The 23,995-nt window shown below is 46.3% G+C and overlaps 1 protein-coding gene across 1 annotated transcript in view; it reads left to right on the top strand.

Annotated features, from left to right (window-relative positions):
* Nucleotides 1-23,995, top strand: part of PLEKHG4 (pleckstrin homology domain containing, family G (with RhoGef domain) member 4) — a 105,742-nt gene that overhangs the window by 44,644 nt on the left and 37,103 nt on the right. Inside the window, 6 exon segments of the mRNA XM_009883255.1 lie at nucleotides 5,789-5,912; nucleotides 7,037-7,130; nucleotides 12,075-12,161; nucleotides 13,969-14,085; nucleotides 16,344-16,442; nucleotides 17,483-17,631. Coding sequence (XP_009881557.1) covers nucleotides 5,789-5,912; nucleotides 7,037-7,130; nucleotides 12,075-12,161; nucleotides 13,969-14,085; nucleotides 16,344-16,442; nucleotides 17,483-17,631 — 670 coding nt within the window.

Here is a 23,995-nt window from a genome sequence, read left to right as displayed (position 1 = left end):
AGACCTAACAGCGTTGTCCAAAGCAAATGACTTCTTGCATCGCTGGAAAGCAGAGGCTGAGGTAGCGCTAGGAACAGAACTGAGCTCGGATGCGTCCCAGAACTGTGCGGAGCCCTGAAGCCATGGTGACAGCTTACGTGGTCAAATGCAGCAGATGCCAAGCTGGGTCCCAGGGATGCTCCCTCAAGTGGGGTGTTAACCAAAGGGTAATGAGCAGTTACTCCCTCATGGCCTTGATGGTGCAGAGCCCTGGAGCCCCTCCTAGTTTCCCCCCCACTGTCGGATAATTTTGCGCAGTGAGCCATGCTGCTCAGGGCATTTCTCTCACCCACTTTAGCAATTTTGAAAGCAGTTTGGGCTGAGCCTCAACCTGTAAATCTCCTTCACTGCGAAAACTTGTATTGAAAGCCACTTCAAGGACTGCTTTGTTCCTGGTCCTGCTCTTTAATGAAGTATTGGAATCTGTTAGTAAATAAACTGAGTCAATTGTCAGCATTGTTGATGCAGCAGGAAGGTAGGATGGTTGAAGTCAATTTTAAATAGCAATTAAAACGTCTGACTTCATAGCAAGCAAATAAATACCCCACTCTTTTATTTTCCTAAAGAGAGGTTGATTTTTTTTTTTTTTTTTGTTGGTAGATATTGAAGTATCAGGACTTGCAGTGAAGTGTCGCCTTTTCTCTAGTACATCTTTCTGCCAAACAGTGGGATAGCCTGGCTGTGTGCTTAGGACGCTAAAGATGTATCGTCGAAGACATATTGTTGGCTTCCGATTCTTATAATGTTGGGAAATGGGGAATAATACTTCTTTCACCGTAGGTAGATTATTTATTTTATTTTTCCTTCTCTCCAGGTACTTTTACATGAAAATTGAAACTTGATAAAACTGGCATTAGTTTCCATGTAGTAGCTAAGATGTTTAATTTTAGAATTAATAGATTCTGATAACTTGTACTTTAGAGCTGAGGTGTCAGGTAAAAGGAGGCATTTCTTCCAGTTCTCAAACAGAGCTGATTGGTGTAATCATCCTGTTCTTCGGGGTTTTAAAATAGGTCTCTGATTTTTAACATTAACTGTTAATTAAAAAAATCTGGATGAGCAGAACAAGGTCTCTTTGGCTAATTTCCAGCTGATTTGTCAGCCTCGAGTCGACTTCATATTTTCAAGAACTAATCTGAAAGTGGTGCTGGGGGAGCAATTCTACCCTGGTGGAGCAGCTCTCCCTGTCAGAAGCTGGTTTGTCACTTCGGCGTGCTCAAGCTGCTGGAGCTTAGCCAGGGACTTGCCCTGCACCAGACTTCCAGGCGGTGAGCAGACATGTACTGCCTGATACGTTACCTTTAAAAATGACTTTGACTACAGTAGCTCTGATCTGAATTGAGTTTTTGTAACTTGCAAACTTCACAATAAATCAGTGTATTCTTTTAGAGTTACAGTAGTATTAATGTTATAACCAGTTTGGGAACATGCGTGCTACTGGCAGAAGGACTGGAGGAGCGATGGAGTGCTGGGGCTGGGGGCACATCCCTCCCCAGTCTGGGACTTACCTGGGACCTTTTGGGTGGAGCTCTGCTCTGTCGTCTGACTGCTGCTTGTCTTACAGGGATGGTGTCTGAAGGGGCAGAGACGAAAAAAGAAGCAACTGGCACAGATGTGTTGAAACCAGTGAGTAAAGTTGAGGCCTTGGAGGAAACCTCAACAGCTATTACTCCCCCGACGACCCCAGGTGCTGGGAGCGCCTGGGGTGCTCGGTCTGCACCTACCATAGTCAAGGATGTGAACCCAGAAGTGCTCAGGAGCGGAGTTGCCTGTCTGCCTGGTGAGTAGCTTGGCCAGAATGCGTCTGGGAAGCGTGGTCTGTAGGAGGGCAAGGGAGATGAGCCTTTGTTTGCAGCACTGTGCACCGGTGCCAGTTCCATTCTTCTCACCCCAAACCTCTCCAGAAGCGGCACTTCTTGAATCCTCTAAAGTTTCTTGATGGGAAGGACAGGAAGTAGAACTTCCCTCTCATGAAAGTAATGTTAACGTGCTCCCAGGAGTCTTAAAATGTTAACCGAGCATGTATGAGTCAGAAATGCCAAATCTGTGGGCTTATAGCAGTAGTTCAAAAAGAGGAGAGTGAGGGTTCAGCTAATGATGGGCTGGTGGGCCTGACATCAGACCTGGTCAAAACAATAGAAACTTGATTCACTTGGTAGATAATTAAAGGATAGGAGTGTAGAAGATGCTGTTTGACAGTGCTCTTGTACAACCAGTTTTATTCTTGGTAATTAGAAGTTTGCTTGATTAAATGTAGCTGCCTAGATATAATAGATTTTTAGAAAACGTTTGGTTTCATGACACATAGTGTTGAAAGGATTACCCCAATGAAGTGTGGATGAGCAATGTGTGGGATGAACGATAGTGTAGCTAAATAGCAGATGACAAAACTAGCTAAAAGAAAGGACTTCCCAGAATTGTTCTGCCGAGATCAGTTGTAGGTCAAACATTATTCAGTGTTTGCATCTGATATGGCAGCAAGTAGCGAATTGCTGCAGATAAAACTTGTGCATGACACAAATATTGTGCGCAGGGCCCACACAAGAGGTCTTTGTGTTTAACCAAACACCAAGTGAAGCAGAGGAAGTGAGATCTACCTCTCCAGTGTGAAACAGCCACTTGGCAGTATCTGCGTAAGCGACTCCTGTGGACTTGCTTCCCTCTACAGCCAAGGAGAGGGCTCTCCAGTGTGGGGCAGGACGATAGCTGCATTCAGCCAGCTCAGGAGCCACGTAAGAGTTGAAAACTGGCCAGAGAGCAGAGAAGAGGTCATGCGGAACCTGTGCAGTGCAGAGAAGTTGGGAAGGCGAGCAGAAAGGCAGTACAGGGATGTCCCACTCGGTGCTGGGACTGCATGACCAATTTTGACCTCTGATGTGTGAAGAAGAGAGGGGATGACTCGTCAGATCAAGAAAGTGATTTTACTTCTGTGTACTTGTTGGTGATGCCTCTCAAATAGTTTGGTCTGTTCTTCTGCCTTTGTTATAAAAGGAAATGCTGAATATTGGAGGCGGTACAGAGAAGGCTGACAGCCCTTTCTTGTAACTGAGTTGGATGTCGTATGGCGAGAGACTGGAAGGCTTTTTATCTCGTAAGATGATTGATAATGAGGTGAAAACACCTTTGTGCAGGGGAGGAGGAAAGGGAAATGAGATTTTTTTTCCAGTCTTCTGGAAAAAGGTGAAATGAGAAACCAAGTGCGGGGCAGAGTTATGGTACATTCAAACATGTAACTTTGCATTGGGAGGTAAATTGTTAGAACAAATTCCAAAGGGGGATTTCTAATCTTCTGGTCTGCTGATCAGATTAGACATTTTTATGCCGTGCACAACAGCCAAAAAATTACAGAGGTCGAGAGAGGGGTCTTTCAGAGAAGCTCATAGCCCATACTATTGTAGAAGCTTGGCTATGGTTTAATGCTCTAGTTGTTTCCTTTGTCACAGATTCCTATCACAATGTACAAATGTCAAACGAGGCAAATACAGTTGAATATGGGATGAAGGGACATGCATTTGAAATGCATTGAACAGACAAGGTTTGGGTTTGATACTTCTTCCAAGGGAGTTTTCGTCTAAGGGAGGAATCATGTTTTCTGTAGAAGTGGTATCAGATTTGACAGACATCTCTTCTCTAACATGTCTCCTTTTGGATTTCAGTGGGCAATCCTCACACCTGAAAGAACTCCCTCACCACTCAGTTAATGCTTCATGTTAGACATTGGTAATGATATAATAATTACCTTAGAAAAGATAACTTTTATAATGAATAGTAAGTAAGAGCTAATTAATAAACCAGTAGCTGATGGAGTTAGGAAGAAATTTTCCTTTCAGGAGAGTTTCATTCCTGCATTCTGTTCTTGAATCATTTGGTTATGCCACTGTCAGAGACCTAGTCCTGGCTGCTTTTTTGACCTGGTCAGGCAATTCCTAGGCTCCTATATGAAAATTCAAGGTTTAATCAAGTTCTGGAGATGCCCACCCTTCCTCATGGACAAAAGATGTTGCTTCAGAGTAAGAAAGTTTTATGCTGAATCTGGTTACCGAGCCATTTTTCCAGTAATTGAGTGCTTTGCCTTTTTTTTTTAATTTTATTTTCTGATGATCCGCTTAGCTTATGAAACAAGGTATATTAATGAGCTTTTTCTATTTTCTCTCCAGCTCTTTGATTATACAGTGTCCAGAACACAATATTTCTGGAGTAAGAAAACTCCTCTTGAATCACACAGACGATGAAAGATTTTTATTTTTTTTTTTGTCCCTGCTGTTAGCAGGAGAAAGCCTGTGGCACAGTTCTGGTCCCTGGGGTGTAGAAAGCCCTGCTTCTAAGTGATGCCCATCTGTGTCTGTGGCCCTTACTCAAGTCACAGTTCTAGTGACAGATTGAGATCTCACCAGGGCAATTTTCTGTGCTTGGGGCTGTCCATCTGTACCTGTTTTACCTGTCAACTCGCATGCTTGTCCCTGGGATGGGGAGAGAGGTGGTCCAGGGCAGTATCTCCTGCAGTAGCAATAAAGTTCAGAAGAGACAGAAAGACATAGCTTTCTCTAAGCCTCTGGTTTTCTATTGTGCTTAGGGTTTTGCCCTCTCTCTCTCATGCGATTTGTGTGACAGGAAATGGCTCCTGTTCTTGGGAAGTACTTTTCACACAACAGAGGTGTAGTCCCTACTGTTCTCCAAATCACTTACATTCCTGGTGACGTGGGGGAGCGCAGAGCTCTGGTCGCTCGAGCAGGCTCACTCCAGAGGCACTGCCTGCTTTTGAATGGCAGCTCTGGGTCTCCAAAGTTGGCTTGTCCACCGGCTCTTTACCTCTCCTCTGCGTCTGGAGAGGAGGCTGGATGTAATTCCAGAAATGGCATGTTATATCCTCTTCAGAGTTCTTGGTGCTCGTTGTGGCTAAAGCACCAAACCAGACTATCATTTAGTTTTGGGAGCTCATAGAGCAGGCTTGGTTCCTGTGACATGCTGCGTCTCTGGGCTTTTGGAAAGCAGGGGGTGGAGAACTGTTGCTGTGGCTAAGTGAAGCAGAGGGCTTTCTCCTTCCTCAACATACTGCAACTCGGCTGTGTTGCCCATACTGTGCCTTATCTATTCCCGTGGCACTGAGCGAGCTCTGAAACGTAGGAAAACCTGGCAGTGACTCTGCCCTTGTCAGAGCTGCAGGCAGGCAGGAGTGTGCTTCTGGGCGGTCAACTCTGCGGCCTCTTAGGAGGAGCTCCGGGTTCCTGCTCCAAGGCTTTGCTCCCAGGAGGAGATGTGTCTGGTTACGTGCTACGCTCAGCCTGCAGTGTGCATGTCCAGTCTCATTAGGTAGCATACAATGTTCTTCAAACCTGTGCGCGTTCTCTCGTCTGACAGCAATGTGAATATTGTAACATAAGTGGAGGTGAGATTATATATCTTGAATTTGAGGCTCTTGCTTTTCTCAGAAGGTTGGGTTATCATTAGCCAGCTTCACATTCTTCATAAAATATGGCCGTTTGGGTAGAAGAGAAGAGTGCAAATTTAACACTGCCATGAGAGAAAGACAAGCAGAGCTCAGCTGCTTCACTCTGGGCAGCGTTTGGGTACTTTGGGAGTGTGTTTATAGCCTACTGTGATCTGCAACATACACTATATCATTTCCTGGAAGGTGATGGGGTGGGGGTAGGGGAATATGAGACATACTCACCTGGTACCAGGCTCTGTTGACTTCCTTGGGTGATTTATTTTATTTTTTTTTTTTCTTCTCCCCCCTCTCTTTTTGCAGGTACCAGAGATAAATCGGGACGTGCAGTGGCCATAATAACAACAAGGAACACAGCCTGGTTAAACCCCCACTGCAACACCACTGAGCTTGTACGCCTTCTTCTCTACTTGCATAGCATCCCAAGGTTTGTGACGCTCTCTGGCTGGCAGGGTGGACACTGCTGCTGTGTCCGCTTTGTCTTTCGGGGGTGTGGAAGGTGAGGCAGTGAGTGGAACGAGTTGTCTTTATTGACCTAGGAACCTGGTCCAGACAGTCCCAAAATTATACAGGTGGGGATCTCCTGCTAGGGTGAACTGGCTGGTGCTCAGTGAGCATTTTGGCTATTCCGTATGTGCCTTGTGCACACAGTGCGGTAGAATTAGAATTACTGAATGTTTTCATGCATTGCCTTGAATCCCAGCCATTCTTGCTATCCTTCATTAGCTCAGAAAATGGGATTTGAGAGCTGTGATGGGGCAGTCATGCAGCAGCTCCGTGATACAGTGTTGTGACATGATATTTTTAAGGCCGAGCCTCCAAGCTGAGGGCGAGGGAGGATCTGCAAGGGTTGAGAAAATCTGCCTTGATGTCTGGCTGACAATTGTGGAGTCTGCTGGCTGAAGTTTGCTGCAGCTACTCTTCCTTTCACTATGACAGACTCCCCCCCCAGCCCCAGCTCTTCTCAGGCTCTACTGAGACTTTGTTTCACTTTTAGATGATTAATAAGAGGTAAAGCTAACTCTCTGGTGGTAATTATTTTTCTTTTTTTAAAAAGCCTTTAAACCATTGCTGAAGGGAGCAGGCTTAACCCATGAGAAAGCTTCTGCTACTCATGCTTTGTTTCTTAGGCTTCTCCCTTCAACTCTGATTCTGGGCAAGATAGATATTGGGTCTGATCCAGAATGGCTGTTCTTGTGAAACAGTGCAGCTAAGGCCAAACTGGTCCCTGAACGCAATTAGGAAGGACTGATTTTCCCGTGTGGATTACTCAGCGGGTATCACCACGTTTGCCATCAGTGAGATGTATCCTAGGAATTGGAGAAAGAGGAATTTCAGGTGGAAATAGCAAAGGTAAAAACTGAGCAATCCAGGTGGTGGTTACCATGTATATATTTGGGTTAGGAGGAGGTGGCCGGTTAGTTCCCTGTCCTTACAGAGCCCTAATATAACGGGTTTTTTTTCACCCTGTCATGACTATGGGTTCTGTTTCCATAGTTTTGTTGATTTTCATTGGTGACAAATGTGACCTCTCTTTCTCTATCCTTGCAGACCAGAATGTCAGGCTTTGGGTCTAACTGTTCTTGTGGATGCTCGTCGCTGTTCACCAGTTCCTGCTCTCTTCAAGGCATTCAGCATATTGCAGGTGAGCCTTGAGCTTGGGTAAAGGAACACTACTTGGCTTGCTGTCTTGGTTGGATGTTACATCTCCATCTGCTGCTTATGTCTCCATCTGCTGCTTGGCTTTCAGTTGGCTTTGGGAGGTGGATTTATGCACCCAGCCCTGTTTTAGGAGGGTGACCTGGACTTGCCAGACTGCAGACAAAGCATAAAACCCTAAGCAAGTCTGAGTTAGGGGAGAACACCCATCCGCACCCCTCCAAATTTACTTTTATCTCTGTGCTGAGAACAGCCTGTACCCAAGTCTAAACGCTGTCATGAATTACCATGCTCGTTGTCCCCTGACTGAGAGGTTGTGTGAAACACGCAGGGATTTTTGCCCACTGCAGGGAAGGGAGGAAGAGGCCTCTGCCTGCTGCGGAGGGAAGGACGCTGCTTGTCACGCCAGGTGGAAGAGCATGTGCAGCTGTTGATGTGGCTGTCGGTGAATGATTGGAATCGGACATGCTGTAACTCTATATTGCTTCAGGTCAAAGGCTTTCATAGCAGTCACTCAGAAAGCAAGTGGGTTGCGTTGCCCCCGCTCCCAGACAGCTTCTATCTGCTGCTGTTAGAAAGCCAAGGAGATGCTGGGTTGTAGCTATGACTAATCTCATTTAAGCAGGTGTTCCTTTTAAATCAGAGCTTAGGTCTCTCAGGACTCAAACTCTGCAAACTGGAACAGGGCAATGCTTTAATGAGGCTGGTGTCTCTGTGGTTTATGTGCTTCAGTGCCACATCTGAGAGTTGGGGCTGAGTCAGAGGTCTGTCCTCCTGCTTCCTGGGCTGGGTGGTGCTGTGAGCTGTATCAGCGTGCTCATTCTCTGTGGTGAAGGAGTAATCTGGTGCCCTGCTCAGCTCTGCAGAGGTAACAAGCGAGTTATCTTCTCTTTTATGCTGTGCCCACATGGCAGTGGGCTTGCTAAAGCTTGTGAGCATTTTGTTCCCTGTGTACGTTGCATGGTTGTGTCTTAGTGGGATGGTTTGGAAATCAGCAACGTGTTGAGTCAAAATGTGCTTTTTGGGTCCCCAGTCTCCTACAAGCATGGCAGGAATAAAGCCATTCTAACCTTGAGTTTCCTGCCCTCTGAAATAAGGGAAGGAGGGAAGCTTTTTGCAGTGCCTCTATAATATCCTGCTGTGGTGGCTGTTTGGCTCTGAGCACCTGTTATCAGGGTGGTGCAACAGTTAGTTAACAGGGATTAATGTGCTGCAAGACAGATTGCTGGGGCTGAGTGTGTGCTCCAGGTAACAGTGACTGACAGAGGCTGATTACTCTGCTTGTGGTTGTTTGGTCCTTACCCTGACTCGTCTGTGGACTCCCTAAACAAGACCTGTTTGGCTAGCTCATCATCTGATTACGGCACAGGAATAATCCCCTGGCTCCTCTGAGCCTGTTGGAGATCCTTAGTGTTTACTTCTGTGATCCCGTAACAGTGCTCTCATCTACTCTGAAAGGATATAAAAATAGAGAAAACTGATGGTAACTGCAGCACGGCAAGCTAAGCTTTCTAGAGTGCAGCAAGATTTGCTGGCTGGTGGATACAGAAGCACAGTCAGTCTGTTGTGCCTGTAAGGTCACAAAATAGATCATCTCCTTGGGGTCCTGTCTGAAATCGCTGATGCATCTCCCAGTCTCTTACCTCTGAAGCTCATTTCTCTGCTGTTCTGCTCTCCACTTCAACAGGATTTTATTTACATGGCTTTTGTGAAGCCTACTATGAGAGTGTGTCTGGAATCTCTTAAATATTGAGATCCAGTATTGCTTGTTCAATTTTGAAGGGACGTTTTTCTCTTGAGCAGTGAGGAGCACTGCTTCCCAGTGGGTAAGCACAGATTGGATGACCTGATGCAGAGTCCCTTCCTCCTGCAGCGCTTGGATCTGTTAACCCTAGAGAACCTCCCTGCGGAGGGAAGACTTTGATCCCACAGGTTTGAGGGTCAAGATCTGGCAGTCTGAGGAAATGCTTGCTCCACTCTTCTATCTTTCCGGAATAAATGTGTGAATAGACTTTTTAAGTGCTAACAGACAACTCTTGGTGCTTACAGGTAACTTTCCATACAGCACTGGCAGACTGTCAGTTGTTCTGTCTAGAGCTCTCTAGTAAACTGGTGAAAACTTCTTATCGTCTGTGTCTTCAGGGTGGGGGAAGTTGTGTTCTGCAAGACTTTCCACCTTCACTTTTAGAATATGGGTGGCTGGGCGCTGCTGGAAATCCTTCTGTCCCAGACAGCACTGGGAGCAGAGGCAGAATAAAGTGCTGCAGCAGAGCTAACTCAGGAAGGAGCAAGGAGGAACTCTGGCAGCTCCGTACGGAGGTGAGGGGAAATGTGCAGTGCGTACGTGCTGCAAGAATAGATCATGCTTGTTGCTGTGGGAAGCTGCATAATGATGCTTCGGAGCAAGGATTTTTGTAGAGGTAAATGCTGCTGTGATGTTTGGTCACAGGTTGTCACCAGTAAGCTCCGGGGGGACTGGGGCGCCTGTTCAGAGGAATTTTTGCTGCTCAGTAGTGCTGGGCTGATCCCTTGGTCAGTGAGGAGGCAGTTGCATGGACAGTGGAATGTGTGCACTGGCCTTCCCTGAACAGGTATCTGTGGGATTTCCCTCTGCCTAAGTCTTTATAGAATGAGACTCTTTTGAACTTCACATAGCAGTGTGAACACTTAAACCTGTAATCTGCTGCATCTGTGTGTTGGATGTGTGCCCTGTTACTGCAGAAGTACAGAGGACCTTGGTCTGACGTTAAAGACCAGAGACCTCCTACTACTCCATTAGAAGTGGTCACTTTGAGACTGAATGTGGTATTTAGGGACTGTCCCATCTGCATAGGCATTTCCGGCAGCCTGTGCTTCAGACTGTGCCAAGGAGATTAAATCTGGCCATGGGCTTCCATTTGGGTCAGGAAGCCAGAAGACTGTTTGAGACTTCAGTCTGAGAAAGATGGAAGAAAGTACGTAATTCTCTATTTAAAGAATAATAATAAAGGGATGGATGTTTACCCTGGTGCTTTCTGAGCTCCTATTCTACTCTGTCCACACTGCCCGTTTTGGGAGGTGGGGTGTTCACTTTCATGTGTGGGGCTCTGTTTCTTTGCTTCCAGATAGCTGGTTTTGTTAGCAAAGATAAGAGATTGTGCAGAAAGCTGCAGGAAAGCTTCCTCAAGTAGCATCCTGCTGCTTCCAGCTCTGCTTGTCTCCTGAGGCACTCCTGTAAACTGTTTTAGTCCAATTGGATTGCTCCACCAGTGCTGGATGAGACTGACTTATCTTCAGCTGTTTCAAGAAAAAAATATGATGAAAAATACTTTTTCTTTGGAAATATGACTACTTCTTGGATTGGAAAACCTTGACCTTCTCTCCTGACAGCTTTACTTGTGAATGGTTTTTCAGTCTCTATTTTCAGCAATAACAGACAAGCAAGTGAGTGTTTTGGCTGTTGTAACCTCGTGTTACACCATCACTACCTTTATCCTTCTCTCATATTGCGCATCTCGTGACTGTTGGAGTTGACGAGGGGTTGTGAAAGAATAAATTTATTTAGTGCCATGAATTGTCTTGAAAGTGTGGCTAGTCTTCATCCTTCAGTACCTTCTGGCAGAGCTGCTGATACAGCTGTAATACCTCCCCATCCTCTCTTCAGATGAACTTTAGTATTTACTGAATACAGCCTAATTATGCAAGAAATTCTTTTGATCAGTGTTCAAATAACAGTGAAAGTGTGAATAATTTGCTTTGGGGGAAGGGATTTGAGAAGACTGAGAAACCTCTCACCGTTTTTGGGATGTGTTTCAGTTGGGATTTTTTTCTGCCAGCTCAAAAGGATGTTTTAGGACTAGCCGAGAGAACGGTCTTTTCCTCTGCTCTGGAATCTCTGCTGCTGCTTTCACTTGCAGAATTGGGTCTCCTTGTGTTGGCATTGTTTTTAATTGCTGTACTGAGCCCAGTGTCAGGTTAGGGAGCTCCATCTCTGCTGGTGCACTTGGCTCTGTACTCTGGCTGTGCCGCTCTTGTCAGATATTTAACCTTAAATGCTGCTGAAACCATTTATTTCAACAGGGTTCCCCTGCTGTCATGGCCTGCTGTGTGGCAGGTTCCTTGCAACTCGAGCAATACCGGAAAGGATTTGTTGCTTGACAGTTTCCAAGATATTTGCAGAGGCAAAGACAATCTAAGAGACATCTAGATGGGGTGGTTCTCGTTTAGCCTTGTGGAATGACAGCTCAAATAGCTGTTCTCCTCACTATCCAGATCCAGGTGTCGTGTATTTAGTGGGCCCTGTCTCCATGATCCGGACCTTTCTGCTACGTTTCCCTCTTCCCACTGTCCCTCCCTGTGCCTGTTTCTCAATTCCCTGTAGAGTGCTTCTATAATCGGAGAGCTGCTCCTGGATCACAGAATTTGAACTACAGCTGCCAGAAGTCCCTTGTATTTGGAATTTCTGTCAGTTTAACAGTAGCAACAGGATGCAAGTCCTTGATTGTGAGTTGGCAGTAAGTAAAGACAAGATGACATTTTTGGCACTGTGGGGGGAAAAAAAACCAACCCACAACTTCCTTTCAGTTAGGAGAAGTGACCAGGATAGTTATCAAGAAAAAACTTGGACATTGAATGTGGTTCTTTTCTTTTTCCTCCCCGACACACTTCCCTGTGTAGAAGGTGGAGGTTTTTTTAGTGCAGCCAAGGCCTGACCTCTTTCATTGCTTCCTTAAATACTGCAGGACTAGTTGATCAGAAGCAAGCTACCTTAAGGACGTAGCCTTGTAGACGTTCTCTGTAGATTGGCCTTCCCTGTACCTGGTGACTGCCTTCCAGGCTTTGTAAAGGACTTTGAAGGATAAATTGCAATCTCTTGTGCAAACCTGGTATGGGATGTTCTCCTTAGCATCCCAGCAGATAGGTAATGGATTTGTGCTCTGTTCTGTTGTAGGACATGGATCCTCATTGCATTCATGGAGTACTGCTACTGGTTGAAAGAGATCTGACTTTTCGGATGGAGAAGCCACCGGCAGGACAGGTAATGGAACCATTCATCCACAGGTTGCTGGGTAGCTCTTGATATCCTCTATTTAACTCTCAGAACAGTGAGTTCTGTGTGTGCTGATGTGTGTTTATTCTTGAATGAAATCTCCGTAGTTGTTCTCTGTATTTTATGGTTGTGATCCCTTACGGGTGTGGTATTTATAGGCTTGTAAAGTTTATGCAAGCTGAACATATCTCTGCTGTATTTATTGCTGTGTCTATTGGTGACGTTTGCATCATAGTTATGTCAGCCTGCTGGGGCCCTCAGGACACAGGGGGTTTGTTGAGAACATGGATAGCTGTATAGAGGAGCCCTGCACAATTAACAGTAATAGAGATGCTTTTCAAGTTCTCCTGTTAAAAAGGGGAGAAATCCTTGGTCAGGAGGAGATTGCATTAGGCTAAATCCTGAACTCCATCCCTTGAAGGTACTTGTTGCTTTCCTGGATTTTCCATATCTCATGTTCCCTCTCCTCATAGCTGCTGCTGTCAGTGGCTAAGACTTCTGCAAGAGGGGGAAGAGGAGGTGTGTATGTGTGTGAGGTTCCCTTTGCAGCTGAAATATCTGGGAAGACTAACACGAGGTGCTAATGGAGGAGGGAAAACCATCACAACATCACTCAACACTCCAGCTAGAAGTAAATCTGCCCTGGCATTCCATAGCTGTATAAGAAAACGTAGGCTCTCAGCCATTCTTTGTCTGTGGTGAGTGAATAGAGAATCTCAGTCAACCCTCTCTGCTCTAAGACTGTTACAAGCTACAAGAGTGGACTGAAATTATGCGCCTGCCGAAACCCCATAGACTTTAGGGTAGGCCAGGACCTCCCTTTTGGCTCCTGTGGATGAGGATGTTATGAATAGCATCAGTTTTGCTGCGTGTGGTGTGCTGCCCTAAAAGGCTAAAGAGTAACAAATGCTGTTAGTCCATTTCCTGATTGCCCCCATGTGGAAGAATTTGAAGTGAGAAAGGGGGTTGCTGGTGTGTGCATGCAGGGAGGGCTACAGAAGACATTAAAGACGTTGAACAAATCCTAAGTGTGTAGGAGGGAACAGAGCAAAGGGTAATAAAGGCATCGGCATGCAGGAGGAATTAGAAGCATCATCACTATTTTGTAAGGAGGTGGAAAGTCACAATGTGTGTGGGGGGTTAAATGTCTGCACCTGAGTTCCTAGTGTCTGGGCTGGCTTCCATGTACCTGCAGGAGCGCTTGTCTGTTTCCCTGGTGAGTATAAAAATGCTCTGAGGTCCTACAGACTCACGGAAGGCAAGTTATCTGTGTTGAGATCCAGGACACACTTGAAGCAAAGAGCTGCTGCGATGAGTGGAGAGCTGAGGGTAGGGCAGAGGCTGCTCTGTTAGACTGTTTTTCCAGGAAGTGAGTTGGGGAAGCTGGGGGCTGGATTTAACCTCTCAGACTCTCCAAACAAATGCAAATCGCAGCGCAACGTGGGAACATATGAGGGAGTTGCTCTGCTTATACTGGGAGGTACTGGCTCTGGAGAAGGCTGGCTGCTGCCAGACTTCCATCGCAGATGTTCTGCTTGGTGAAACAGCATGTTGTGGCCTGCATTCCCTCAAGGTTCGCCCACTACGCTGTACAGCAAGCTGCTTTAAGATTGAATTGATTTATTTTTTTTTCCCCTTCATACTGTAGTTATATTGCAGATATACTCTGTGTGCCTTCTTTCTATACAAAATAGATAAAGAAATAAAGGATGCTGTCTTTCATTAACCTTCCCCTCCTCCTCCAATACTGACACCCTAATGCAAATGTGCTTTTATTTCTTCTATTCCTGTGCAGTTTGAACTCCTCACCTCCATGAAATCCCTCCATAAGCACATAGACAGCTCACAGCTGCCTCTAGAACTGGATGGGACCTTCCCTTACTGCCACCGGGACTGGTTAAGCTTCCGCATGGTGAGTAGGATGTCTCATGTTCTTTGGTATCTGAGAGAAGAAATGGCATGGTAACGGAGTTGAAGCAAGAGGAGCTCGTCAGCAGCTGAACCTACAAGCATTAAAAGACAGTGGTTCCTGTAATAGCTATGTATGCAAATGAATCTCTGTTATCAAAGGAGTACTAATACTGTCATTGTAAAATGGATGCACACTGCAACCTATTGGCATGACTGCAGGAACTAAAATTTCAGTTTTTAACTGATCTGTGTTAATTCATCTTTGACTGTATTTTGAAGGGAAGAAAGAAACAGAATCCCATTTTGTTGTGATAGACAGTGGCGCTTCTCTTTGGTTATACTCCGAGGCTTAAGGGCAGACGCTTCTTGTGGTAATCTCAGGAGAAGGTGTTAGTATCATGTTGCCTTTGAACTAACAATCAAGAACTCGAGTATAATAAAAATAGTTAGATCCTGTTGGTTTTGCAGCAGATTCCCCAGGCCAAGCTAAGAACTCCTTGGTAAAAACTGCAATCCTGGCAGGAGTGAAACTTGGAAGTTCCTAATAAACAGTTCAGATATCCCCTGCTGCATGGCAGAACTGATGTGCAGGCTGCCAGAAGTCTGCAAAAGTAGCATCTGTGGCACCAATACCCATCTCTGTGTACACTCATGCTGCGGAGGAAGCATAGGTCCCGTGGATTATGTGCTTGTTGAATCTTTAAAAGCTGTATGGAGACATGATTTGGCAGGCTGAGACTAGACAGGATTAAATCTCTGTAAATCTGCACACGAATTGGCTGTCTTCATGTTGCGCTTGACTTGCTCACCCCAGTGGATGACAGAACCATCGCCTCTGCTTCCAAAATATTTGGTGGTCTTTTGGCTGGGATCTCACTGCCCAGAGTGCTGCGTGGCGCACAGTGCAGTGTTTGAAGCAGGTGAAGATATCGTTGATAATCCCACTGTGTTGCTGGTGGCAAGCTTCAGCAGTTAGACTTAGCATGTGCCAAATATTAACTGAACTTTTCCAACTTATTTTAGAACCCATTTTTTTAAACTTGCATCGAAAAGTACTAGTATGAACCCGTGCTGATGCAGTAGAGGTACAGAAGCCTAATCTCGGTGCCTGGGATTGAATTTGAGGTTTGTTTGGCAGTGAGGAAGCAGAGAAGCTTTGCAAGAGGTTATGGATTAGTTTTCTGGACAGAGTTGAGAAAAGCTTGAGAGCTGAGCTGATCTGTCCATGCAGAAAGATAATTTTTGAAGGAAGAAACGTGGTATCAGACTCCTCTTTGTTTGTGCCTTGCAGCTTAACATGCAAAATGTTACCAAAGGGAGTTAGTGTAGGAATCGATCTGCATGGGTTCCCTATTTATACGATGTGCTGTGTGTGATAGTGACCCATATGCTCAACCCCTTTAGATCTGCAGCTATGTGGCAAACAGCTTTTATTTCCTGTCTCGGTGATCTCACCTGCATCCTGCCTGCTAATCTGTCACTGCTGGGCCTGTTCCAGCGCTCCAGGCAGGAGGGAGTTCAATTCAATAAAGATTCAAACAGCTGCTTTTTTTTTTTTTGGTTTTGTTTTGAGCACGCTTGGTTTGGAATAGCTGTTTCTCCCTCCTCTGATTTCAGTTGGCTAGAGGGTGGCATCTGAGAGTATTTAAGCTTTATATTGCTGACTTTTTCTAAAAAGTACTGTCTCATGAACTCCTGTGAAATGTTTGGGTCTATTTTTTATTCTGTTTTGTTTTCCTCCCCCGCCCCGGAAGAAAGGGGGGATTTCAAATTTGTCAGTAATTTAACATGCTTAATTGTGGAACCTTTTCAGTGTCCTAATCTTTAATTTACAGTACTTTTAATATGAAGAGAAATGATTTAAAGTAGAGAATTTCCAAGTACTTGTTCTATGTTTTTTTTCCCCTCCAAAATTCATGCATAGTGATTCATCTTAGGGGGAAGTTACAAGAAATGTTAATAACAGAAGAATGTTGGACGTAAGTGGACTGATTTTCTTTTCTGTACAGCATGACCCATACAAGCCATGAGTATTTGTAAGGTCTGCATCGAAGCCTTGGTATAGTGTGACGCATCTGAAGCCTCTGATGGGCCTCACTTTGCTGATACAGCCTCACAGAATGGTATAATTGAACCCTTGGGTTGATGCATTTGATCCTCTCTTGATTTCTGTACTTTTAACCTTCTGCAAGCTGAAAAGACAGCTTTCCTGTCAGCCGTGAGACTATAATCTCTGCCTTGGTCCCTTTCTTCTTGTAGAAACTGGAACATTTGCTACAAGGATGCCAGGGTGCATGTGCCTTCCTCCAGGGAGCCATTCATAAAGTGGAATCTGGAAAATTACCTGAAAGAGCTGAGGTAAGCATGTCCCTTACCTGGTGTCAGAGGTGGGCCTGGGACAGAAGGGAGCAGGAGGCTGGACAGCTGCAGAAAAGCTGTAGCTTTGAATTTGCAAGCTGTAGTAGCAGTGTATTCAGTGTGGTACTGTCGCGGCAGCGGCACTAGTTGAAGATAATCCAAATGAGGTGACAGAAGCTCTACTGGGTGTAGAAGCTGGTTCTCTGATCCCTCAGCATTGCTCCAGGAGATCCCCTCTTCAGCTGTGCTTGTTGCTGCTGGGTGCTGGCTTCTTAGCAGCTCCCCAGCTCTGTAGCCGGTACTTTGGTGTCCCTGGTACTGAGCAGCTGCCTCGGGCTGTGCCACACCAGGTTGGCTTGAATGACCTGGAAGAAAGTTAGGTGACAACATAGGTGGTGTTGCCAAGGACCCGGCTGTACTGCGGTTCCGGCTTTGCTGCCTCCAAAACAGAAGTTTGGAAGTGGGCAAGAGGAGAAAGGTGCAAAGGCCGAGACAGTGTCATTGCAAACATGTTGTATCCCTTACACTTGAGAAGCTGCCATACACCTGACAGAGTAGGAAATTGCTGCCGGCTCTTCATTGAGTCTCCCAGCAGTAAAACAATGGAAGATATAATGGTGGCTTCTCTGGGCCTTCCTGCATACACGTGTGTATCCACAAACGCTTCCGTGCATCTTGTCCCACAGCTTGCAGCCGTGCAGGTCCTGGCTATAAGAACGGTAGGAGCTAGCTGTGAGTGGAAAATGAGGCTGGAAAGCCTTCTCTCTATGCCCAGCAAACGGAGTATGGACAATGGTAGGAATTGGGTTTCGATTTTAGCCTGATGCGGAAAGTATCGAAAGCATAAGGAGCACTGTTTATCGCTTTGGGTTTGGCAGGCTTGAGAGGAACAGCCGTGGGAACCAACCTCCCTCTTCCCTAGGGTGGGCCAAGCTGAGATGTGGTTTGCGTGTGTTTTGGGTTGGGTGCTGGTTTTTGCCTGTTCCCTCATTGCCTATAGGTTGCAGTAACTGCTCATCTCCCTCTTGTGATCCCTCCAGGAGGCAGCTGTGCTGCTGAGGAATTACAGGCAGTTGATGAAGAATGTTCTTGAAGATGCACGGCTGGTCAGACTGCAGCTGGAGGGTGGAGCGCTCCTGGCCAGGCTGAGGAAGGAGGAGTCTTGTGTCACCCTCACCCACGACTACAGGTGAGCCCCAAGAGTGGGAGAAGAGGAGGTGGAGTTGAGCAAAAAGCTGGCACTGGGGGGTCTCTGTGAGATGACCCCATCGTTGGTGCAGGCTAGAGAGCAGCTTTGTGTAGCGAGCACTTTTGTTGAAAACAGCAAAGGTGAAAAGCATAATGAATTTTACTCTTATCCTGACTGCTGCTTCCCCAGTCCAAAAACTGGTCTGGGTGGATTCACTTAGATGGTTAAAGTTCCTTTTCCAAGCCAAATCAGACATATCTTCTCTAGCGTAGAGAGGGCTGGATACTTTGTGCGCCTCTAAAACACAAGTCTTAATTGATGATGCCAGTGATGAATGTTTTAGGTCCAAGGCATTTATGGCTGCGTGATTTACCAAGGCACTCCTTACGCAAGGGGATTTCCAAGGACCTTAACTGTGAGGAATGCTTTCTGGCTGAAGCGAGCTCCGATCTCCTCGCACGGTGGTACGGTTTGCACAAACAAATATTCACTGCCCGTTTGCAGAATTGGTATGAGAAGCAAAGACTGAGAGAGGCCAGCTGTTTGAAATCCCCAGGGCATTGCACAACTCCTGTTTGTACTGTTAAAACACCTGAAGCCTATCAGCGTGTGAAGGCCTCTGTGCTATGTGCTGTGCAAACAGCAAGGTAGAAAGAAAGCCTTTGCACCCAGGAGCTTCCAGCCTGAGTGTGAGATAAACGCTGGCGCGTGGGCGCAGACGAGGGTGTAGCGGATGGCGGGGTGGCATGGAATGGCTCCGCGCATCCGCAGCCTTGCTCTGGTTAAACTCGGTTGCTATTGCAAACTGGGAGGTTTTAAGGGAGGGAACGGAGAGAAGATAACAAAATAGCTCGCAGGGTAGGTCACCCAAACACCGGGAAAAGAACAGTTCTCTTTGAAAATTCAGCAAGTGGGTGGCAGTGCAAGTTGCTACCCGTCACTGGGAGATGGGGGTTGGCATTTTGGTGCTGAGAGGGGAGTGTGTGTGGGGACAGGAGTAACCATTTTTTTTTTAAATTATTTTTTTTTTCCCCTGCTCGCTGTGACTCCTGTCAGCAGCGCTGGCAGGCTGTGCAGACAGTTTTCTTGCTGAACTGGTGAAGTACTCTTGATGCGATTTTGGGTACAATTAGTACAGTAGAGCCTTTTCCTTCTGACATGATGGGAGAACACAGATAATGCGGGTTGTTGTTTTGTTTTGTTTTATTTTTTTTTAAGCAAAGCACAGCAACTTTAGAGTCTTAGGAGAATGGGGAGAAAATGCATGCTTTTTATGTTTTGTTTTGGTTTTAAGCTAAGCCTGCACTGTTGTGCAGGGAAATGATCAACTCTGAAAGCTGATCTGACAGAGCCCCTAAGGATAATTTATTGCTTTGATTACCTTAGCAAGGGCAGGGGCGGAGGATACACATGTAATTCTTTGATTGCACAGTGGCTGAGTGCATGCTGAGGCTGTGTGGCATGTTCTCTGTTTAATTCAGGTTATATTCGTTACCAGTATGAATGGAGGGTGTACGCTATGGGTCAAATATATGTGGCTCTCTCCAGCCTGGGAAGCATAAACGAATATAGTTGGAGAAAGTTAGTCCTGTTCTAGCCTGTGAAGTAGTTGCAGAAACTAAAATCCATGCAGTATTTTAGCTGAGGAAATCCCTGCTTGTCGTGTAACTCAGGGCAGAGAACTAAAGAGTCGACCCTTCCCTGTTCCAGGATCCTTTTAAATGGGGGAAAACGCTCTATCACTTGGCCAGAGAACCCTGTATAAGGGACTACTGGTTTTAGATCGTCCACGGCTCTGCACCTGCTCCTTCTCGCCAAACTGGTGTGCAGATATTAAGGGTTCTGAGCTCTGCTAACTGTGAAAAAGCTCCTGTGGTTATGAATTTCAAAGGTTCCTTTAATAGGATCAGTAGGGTAGGGACAAAATATTGTAGTTGGCCTGCTAAGCTATTACAGAGTGGCTATGTGGGTCCAATATTAGATTTTTGACTGGTGACATGTGAAAATGGAACAGGATTGGTTATGCCCATACACTCAGCAGGGCTTGTTACATTGCTTTTCTGAACTTCGAATTGTAAAATCTTGATCATTGCTTAACAGTCTTCAATTTCACACCCCCTCCCTGAATACTTGAAATCAAATTATTTACAAAAGCAAGTCAAGTGGCTTTATTCTTCTTAGCCACCTTTTGGCTCTTGTTTTAATCACACGTCCCACTGTTTTAGTGGTTTTTTTCCTTCTCTCTTGTGGTGCAAAAGCCTGATCAAGCAGAGTGATGACTGCAAAGACTTCTTAGTCAGAAGTTGTGAAGCCGGTTGTGAACAGGTAACAGCCAAAATGTGCAAGAAGTGCACATAAATAGAGGCAAAAATTGTAAGAGCATGAGTTTTGTGGACTCTTAGTGCTCCAGTTAGTTAAAATAAACCAAACAGAAGTGCAGAGCTAAAGGTACAAAGCATGATTTGTCTTAAGAGGCACAAAGAGGACAAGCCCAGCTGCACCATCACCTTGGGATTAAACAAGCAAGGGATTGACTTGCTTCTGTGCAGGGGTTGTGTTTTGCTGGCTCTCACGGCTGCCTTTGCTAGTTTGTGGCTTCACCTCCTGGTATTTTTTTTGCCCTGTGGTAAGAATAGAGATGGACAAACCCATCTGAAAACACTTGACTGCAGGTTAGAGATAGTATGCTAAAATAGGCAAGGAAGCAGGCTTGTGCTCTGTGCAGTCAGATGTTATCTGCCAAATACCTTTCTGGAGCACATAGCAAACAAGACTTGCTTTAGTCTTTCTTTAGTAATGAAACTCTTCCCTTGGGGTTGGTTTTGGCATGTTTCCTTGCTCTGCCCTCCTGGAGAGCCAAAATGCCCTTTGGAGTGTTTCATGACACAAAGCAGTGGGATCTCATTGCTGCTCAGGTCTGAGCCAGGCTTTGTGGGGATTTACTAAGCCAGTGACACAGCTCCTTTCCTGCAGAAATGGAGCTCATCCCATCAGAGATGTGGTCATGTAGGAGAGGTGCATTGTGGTACATCCATTTGTTTTTCTTTGAGAGCCTCCGGGAGTCTTTCCTGGATGGTCCCATCCTGAGAGATGCTGTAGCAGCACAGCAGGGGCTTTGACCGGTAACTCTACTCACTCTCTCTTCCCAATATGAGCTGACCGAGAGTCTCCATACTCCCTTCTCCACCAAGTACCACTGTAAAGGATAGCCTTGCCTATCCACAAAGGGAAAGAAAGATTTCTCCAAGCAGCCTTTCTGGATATCAGCTTTTTCCCAGCTTAGAAAGGAGAAGCTACTTTACCAGAATATGCATCCTGCAGGTATTTGGCTAAGGGGATGCAGTACACTCAGCTGATCCCACACTGCGCTCCCACCTCCTGGAAGACCAGGCTGAATTTGGCCTGGAGTTGGTGCGGGTGTGGTACTGATGAGGCAGTATCTCTGTGGCGCCTCTGTAAGTGCTGTAATGATAGCTCCGGCACAGGCTGGCCACCTGGAGGTGCAGGTGGACTGCTGAAGGTGCCTTCTTCATTGTTGGTGGAGCTGGCTGGCTTTAAAGCCAGCACGTTTGCCTTCACACCATCTGCTGCGCTGAAGGCTCAGTGCTTCTCCAGGTCTGTTAGCTGAAAGCTTCCAGATTTTGCTGTCTTTCTGGGGATTGAAATGCAGAGCTATTAGCCTAGCTGAAGTTCCTGCCGGTAAGTGTGGACAAATGCCACGGAGACATCCATCACTTTAACACTATTAATATTTATTTTTGCACTTTTGGACAGGAAACTCTTAATAAACACAGTCTTTTTAATAAAGTTACATGGAGTTGGCTAGCAGGTGTATCTTTGGCTTCTGGACATCTAGAGTATCGATCAACTAACCTGTGGCTTACAGGCAATTCGCTGAGCCAGTTGTGGAAGATGGGCTGACGCATCGCTTATTTTGTGTTGGATTTTGCAGACTTCTCCAGGCTAATGATGGAAGTGTTGGAGAAGCTGCCAGAAGCCGGGCAGCAGCAGTTGGGAGCTCTTCCTAAAGTGAGGCAGTTGCACGGGGCTGGGCAGCAAGGCGAGGAGACTTTTCACCTGGTCTTCAGCCAGACATTTTCCACTGTTGTTCTCGCTATTGCTGCTCTTCCAGCATAGCCAAGAGCTGGGAACGCTTGCCTAGACAAAGTGTCCAGTGATGCCTTTTGTCCTGTAGATGAGTCAGAAATGGAGTAAAGATGATATAAACATTTTATATTAATATAAAGATGCTTGGTACTAGTTGAACCAGAATACACCTGGCGCATGCCTGGCTCCGCTAGCGAACCTGTGTTCTCAGTGTGGCACGGGAGTGGGATTGCATCACGCTCTGCGTGTTGGCGGGCAGGATCGCCACAGGACTGGATGCGAGAGCTGAAAGAAAGAGGAAAAACCTCAGATGGTGAAGGAATGACCAGGTTGGGTGCTGGGCTCTGTGCAACACGGAACCAGAAAAATCATAATCTCTTCCCCCAAGCTCCTCATCTGAAAAGAATTTGTGCTTGCAAGCTGTGAATAAGCAGCTTATAAATAGATGGAGGAGTGAATTCTCCTTTTGTTTGCAGAAGGCCGTGTAGTCAGTCTCTGTGCTTTGAGGGTGGAGTGGCGAGAGCCAAGAGCTGGTTTTGTGAGCTGGCTATTTTTAGTGTGGCTTGGTGATCCTGTTGGAAGCCCTGGGTGGGGACCTGAGCTGAGCAGAGGTAATGGGCAGTGCAGAGCAGGCTTCCTGAGCGGCAGCTGCCAGGTTCCTGATGCTGGACCTGACTCAATTGCAGCAACAAAGAGGGTGATCGTACAGCAGACAGCCTCTACAGCTCTTGTGCCTGCCTTCCACGCGCAGTGTTGAGGCACTAGTTCTGCTTGAAGCTGTGGCCAGTTAATGAAGCAGTGGGTTATAGCTGTGTAGGAGATCACATTTGTGGGCTTTCAGGAAGACTCCCGTTAGTAACAACTCCTGGGACGCTTTGAGGCAGGGACATGCTGCTCTGCAAAGTGGTGTACAAGCTCCTTTTGGCAGAAGTAAACTTGGATAGTGTACAAGCTCTCGGGGGCTCAGGGCGGGCTTGCTGAGGGACTGCACGAGCACCACCTGAAGCTCTGTCTGGGGTCTGGGCAGAGAGGCTAAGCTGGTCTTCCAAAACATGGGACAAGTTGGGGGTAAGGATGGAGGCGAGGCAGGTTTCTGGTGTGTGAGTCGCAGTCTGGGGAGACTGGATTGGCTGTCCTTCTTGGTTTGGAAGGTAAAAGGTGTGCACCTGCAAGCTGACAGCTACTACCATATGCTGGTGGTGATGGCCAGGCAACCTACATGGGGAAATCCTTCCTGGAGGTATTACTGTCTTCTGCCATCCGCTTTCTGCTTTAGAGCTGTGTTCGCTTCTGTCTGTGCTGTGGCCAGTTTGATAGTCGCCACTCTGTGCATTTGTATGTGCTTCAAAAGCAGGCAGTGCTTGCGTCCCTCTCGGTGATGCCATTTTCCTGGTTTGCTTATCTAGCGCTTGCTCATCTTCCTGCCTCTCTCGGAGCTTTGGGAAACTCTCATGCTACCAGTTTCCATAGTGCACTCTCCTGACGTGGTCTGTGAGATGCATGTTCCATTGATAGGCCTCCTTTGAGTGCTGCTTCTGTGGAGCTAATCCTAAAACCTTCATCTCTTAGTTAGGACAAGCTCGCAGTATACTTTGAAGCGAGATGAAAAACTGTGCTTAAACCCTGGCCTCAAAGATTGGCAGCTTTCTACCATGAGAGGCCTGTACGCTGTCGCTGGTGACGCAGAAGATGCTGACGAACACTACACCTTTGGCCTTTGGCAGTGCATGGGTGGCAGTGCTCTTCCATGGGCTTATTTGTTTGTGTCAGGTGGAGGGAGGAGCGCATGGCGACATTTCTATCCAAACACATATCGTGCTGCTTGGTATTCATTTTCGTTACAGTCTAACCTGTTCCCTCTGTTTGCGTGGTGGTTTTAGCCTGGTAAAAAGCACTTACACTCGCATTAAACAAACCTCCTTGCTCCGCGCATAAAGGAGCGTGGAGCTGCTGCCGTTCTGAGTGTGTGAAGTGCTGTGTGGAGCCAGTTGTGGCGTTTGCAGAAAGGTGAAAGATTGCAGAGCTCTGTCTAGGTAAGTTTTCATTGTTCTTCTGGGCTTTACATGAGGTGATCCCCCACAGTTCCCTTTCTGCTGTTTATTTTCTGCTGTCTCGTGTCCTAAATCTTCCTGGGTTCAGTGGGATTTTACCAGAAGACTATGGTTTTGCTTGGTCTTGTTTGCAATGTTTGTCGTGCCAACAGGGCATTAGGCAATTAATGACACGCTGTGTGTTTTATCTGTTTAAAAATATTCCG

The sequence above is a fragment of the Charadrius vociferus genome, unplaced genomic scaffold (genome assembly GCF_000708025.1).
Source record: "Charadrius vociferus isolate BGI_N301 unplaced genomic scaffold, ASM70802v2 scaffold964, whole genome shotgun sequence".
NCBI lineage: Eukaryota > Metazoa > Chordata > Aves > Charadriiformes > Charadriidae > Charadrius > Charadrius vociferus.
Note: the sequence above shows the minus strand (reverse complement) of the source record. Positions and strands in the feature narration are given on the sequence as shown.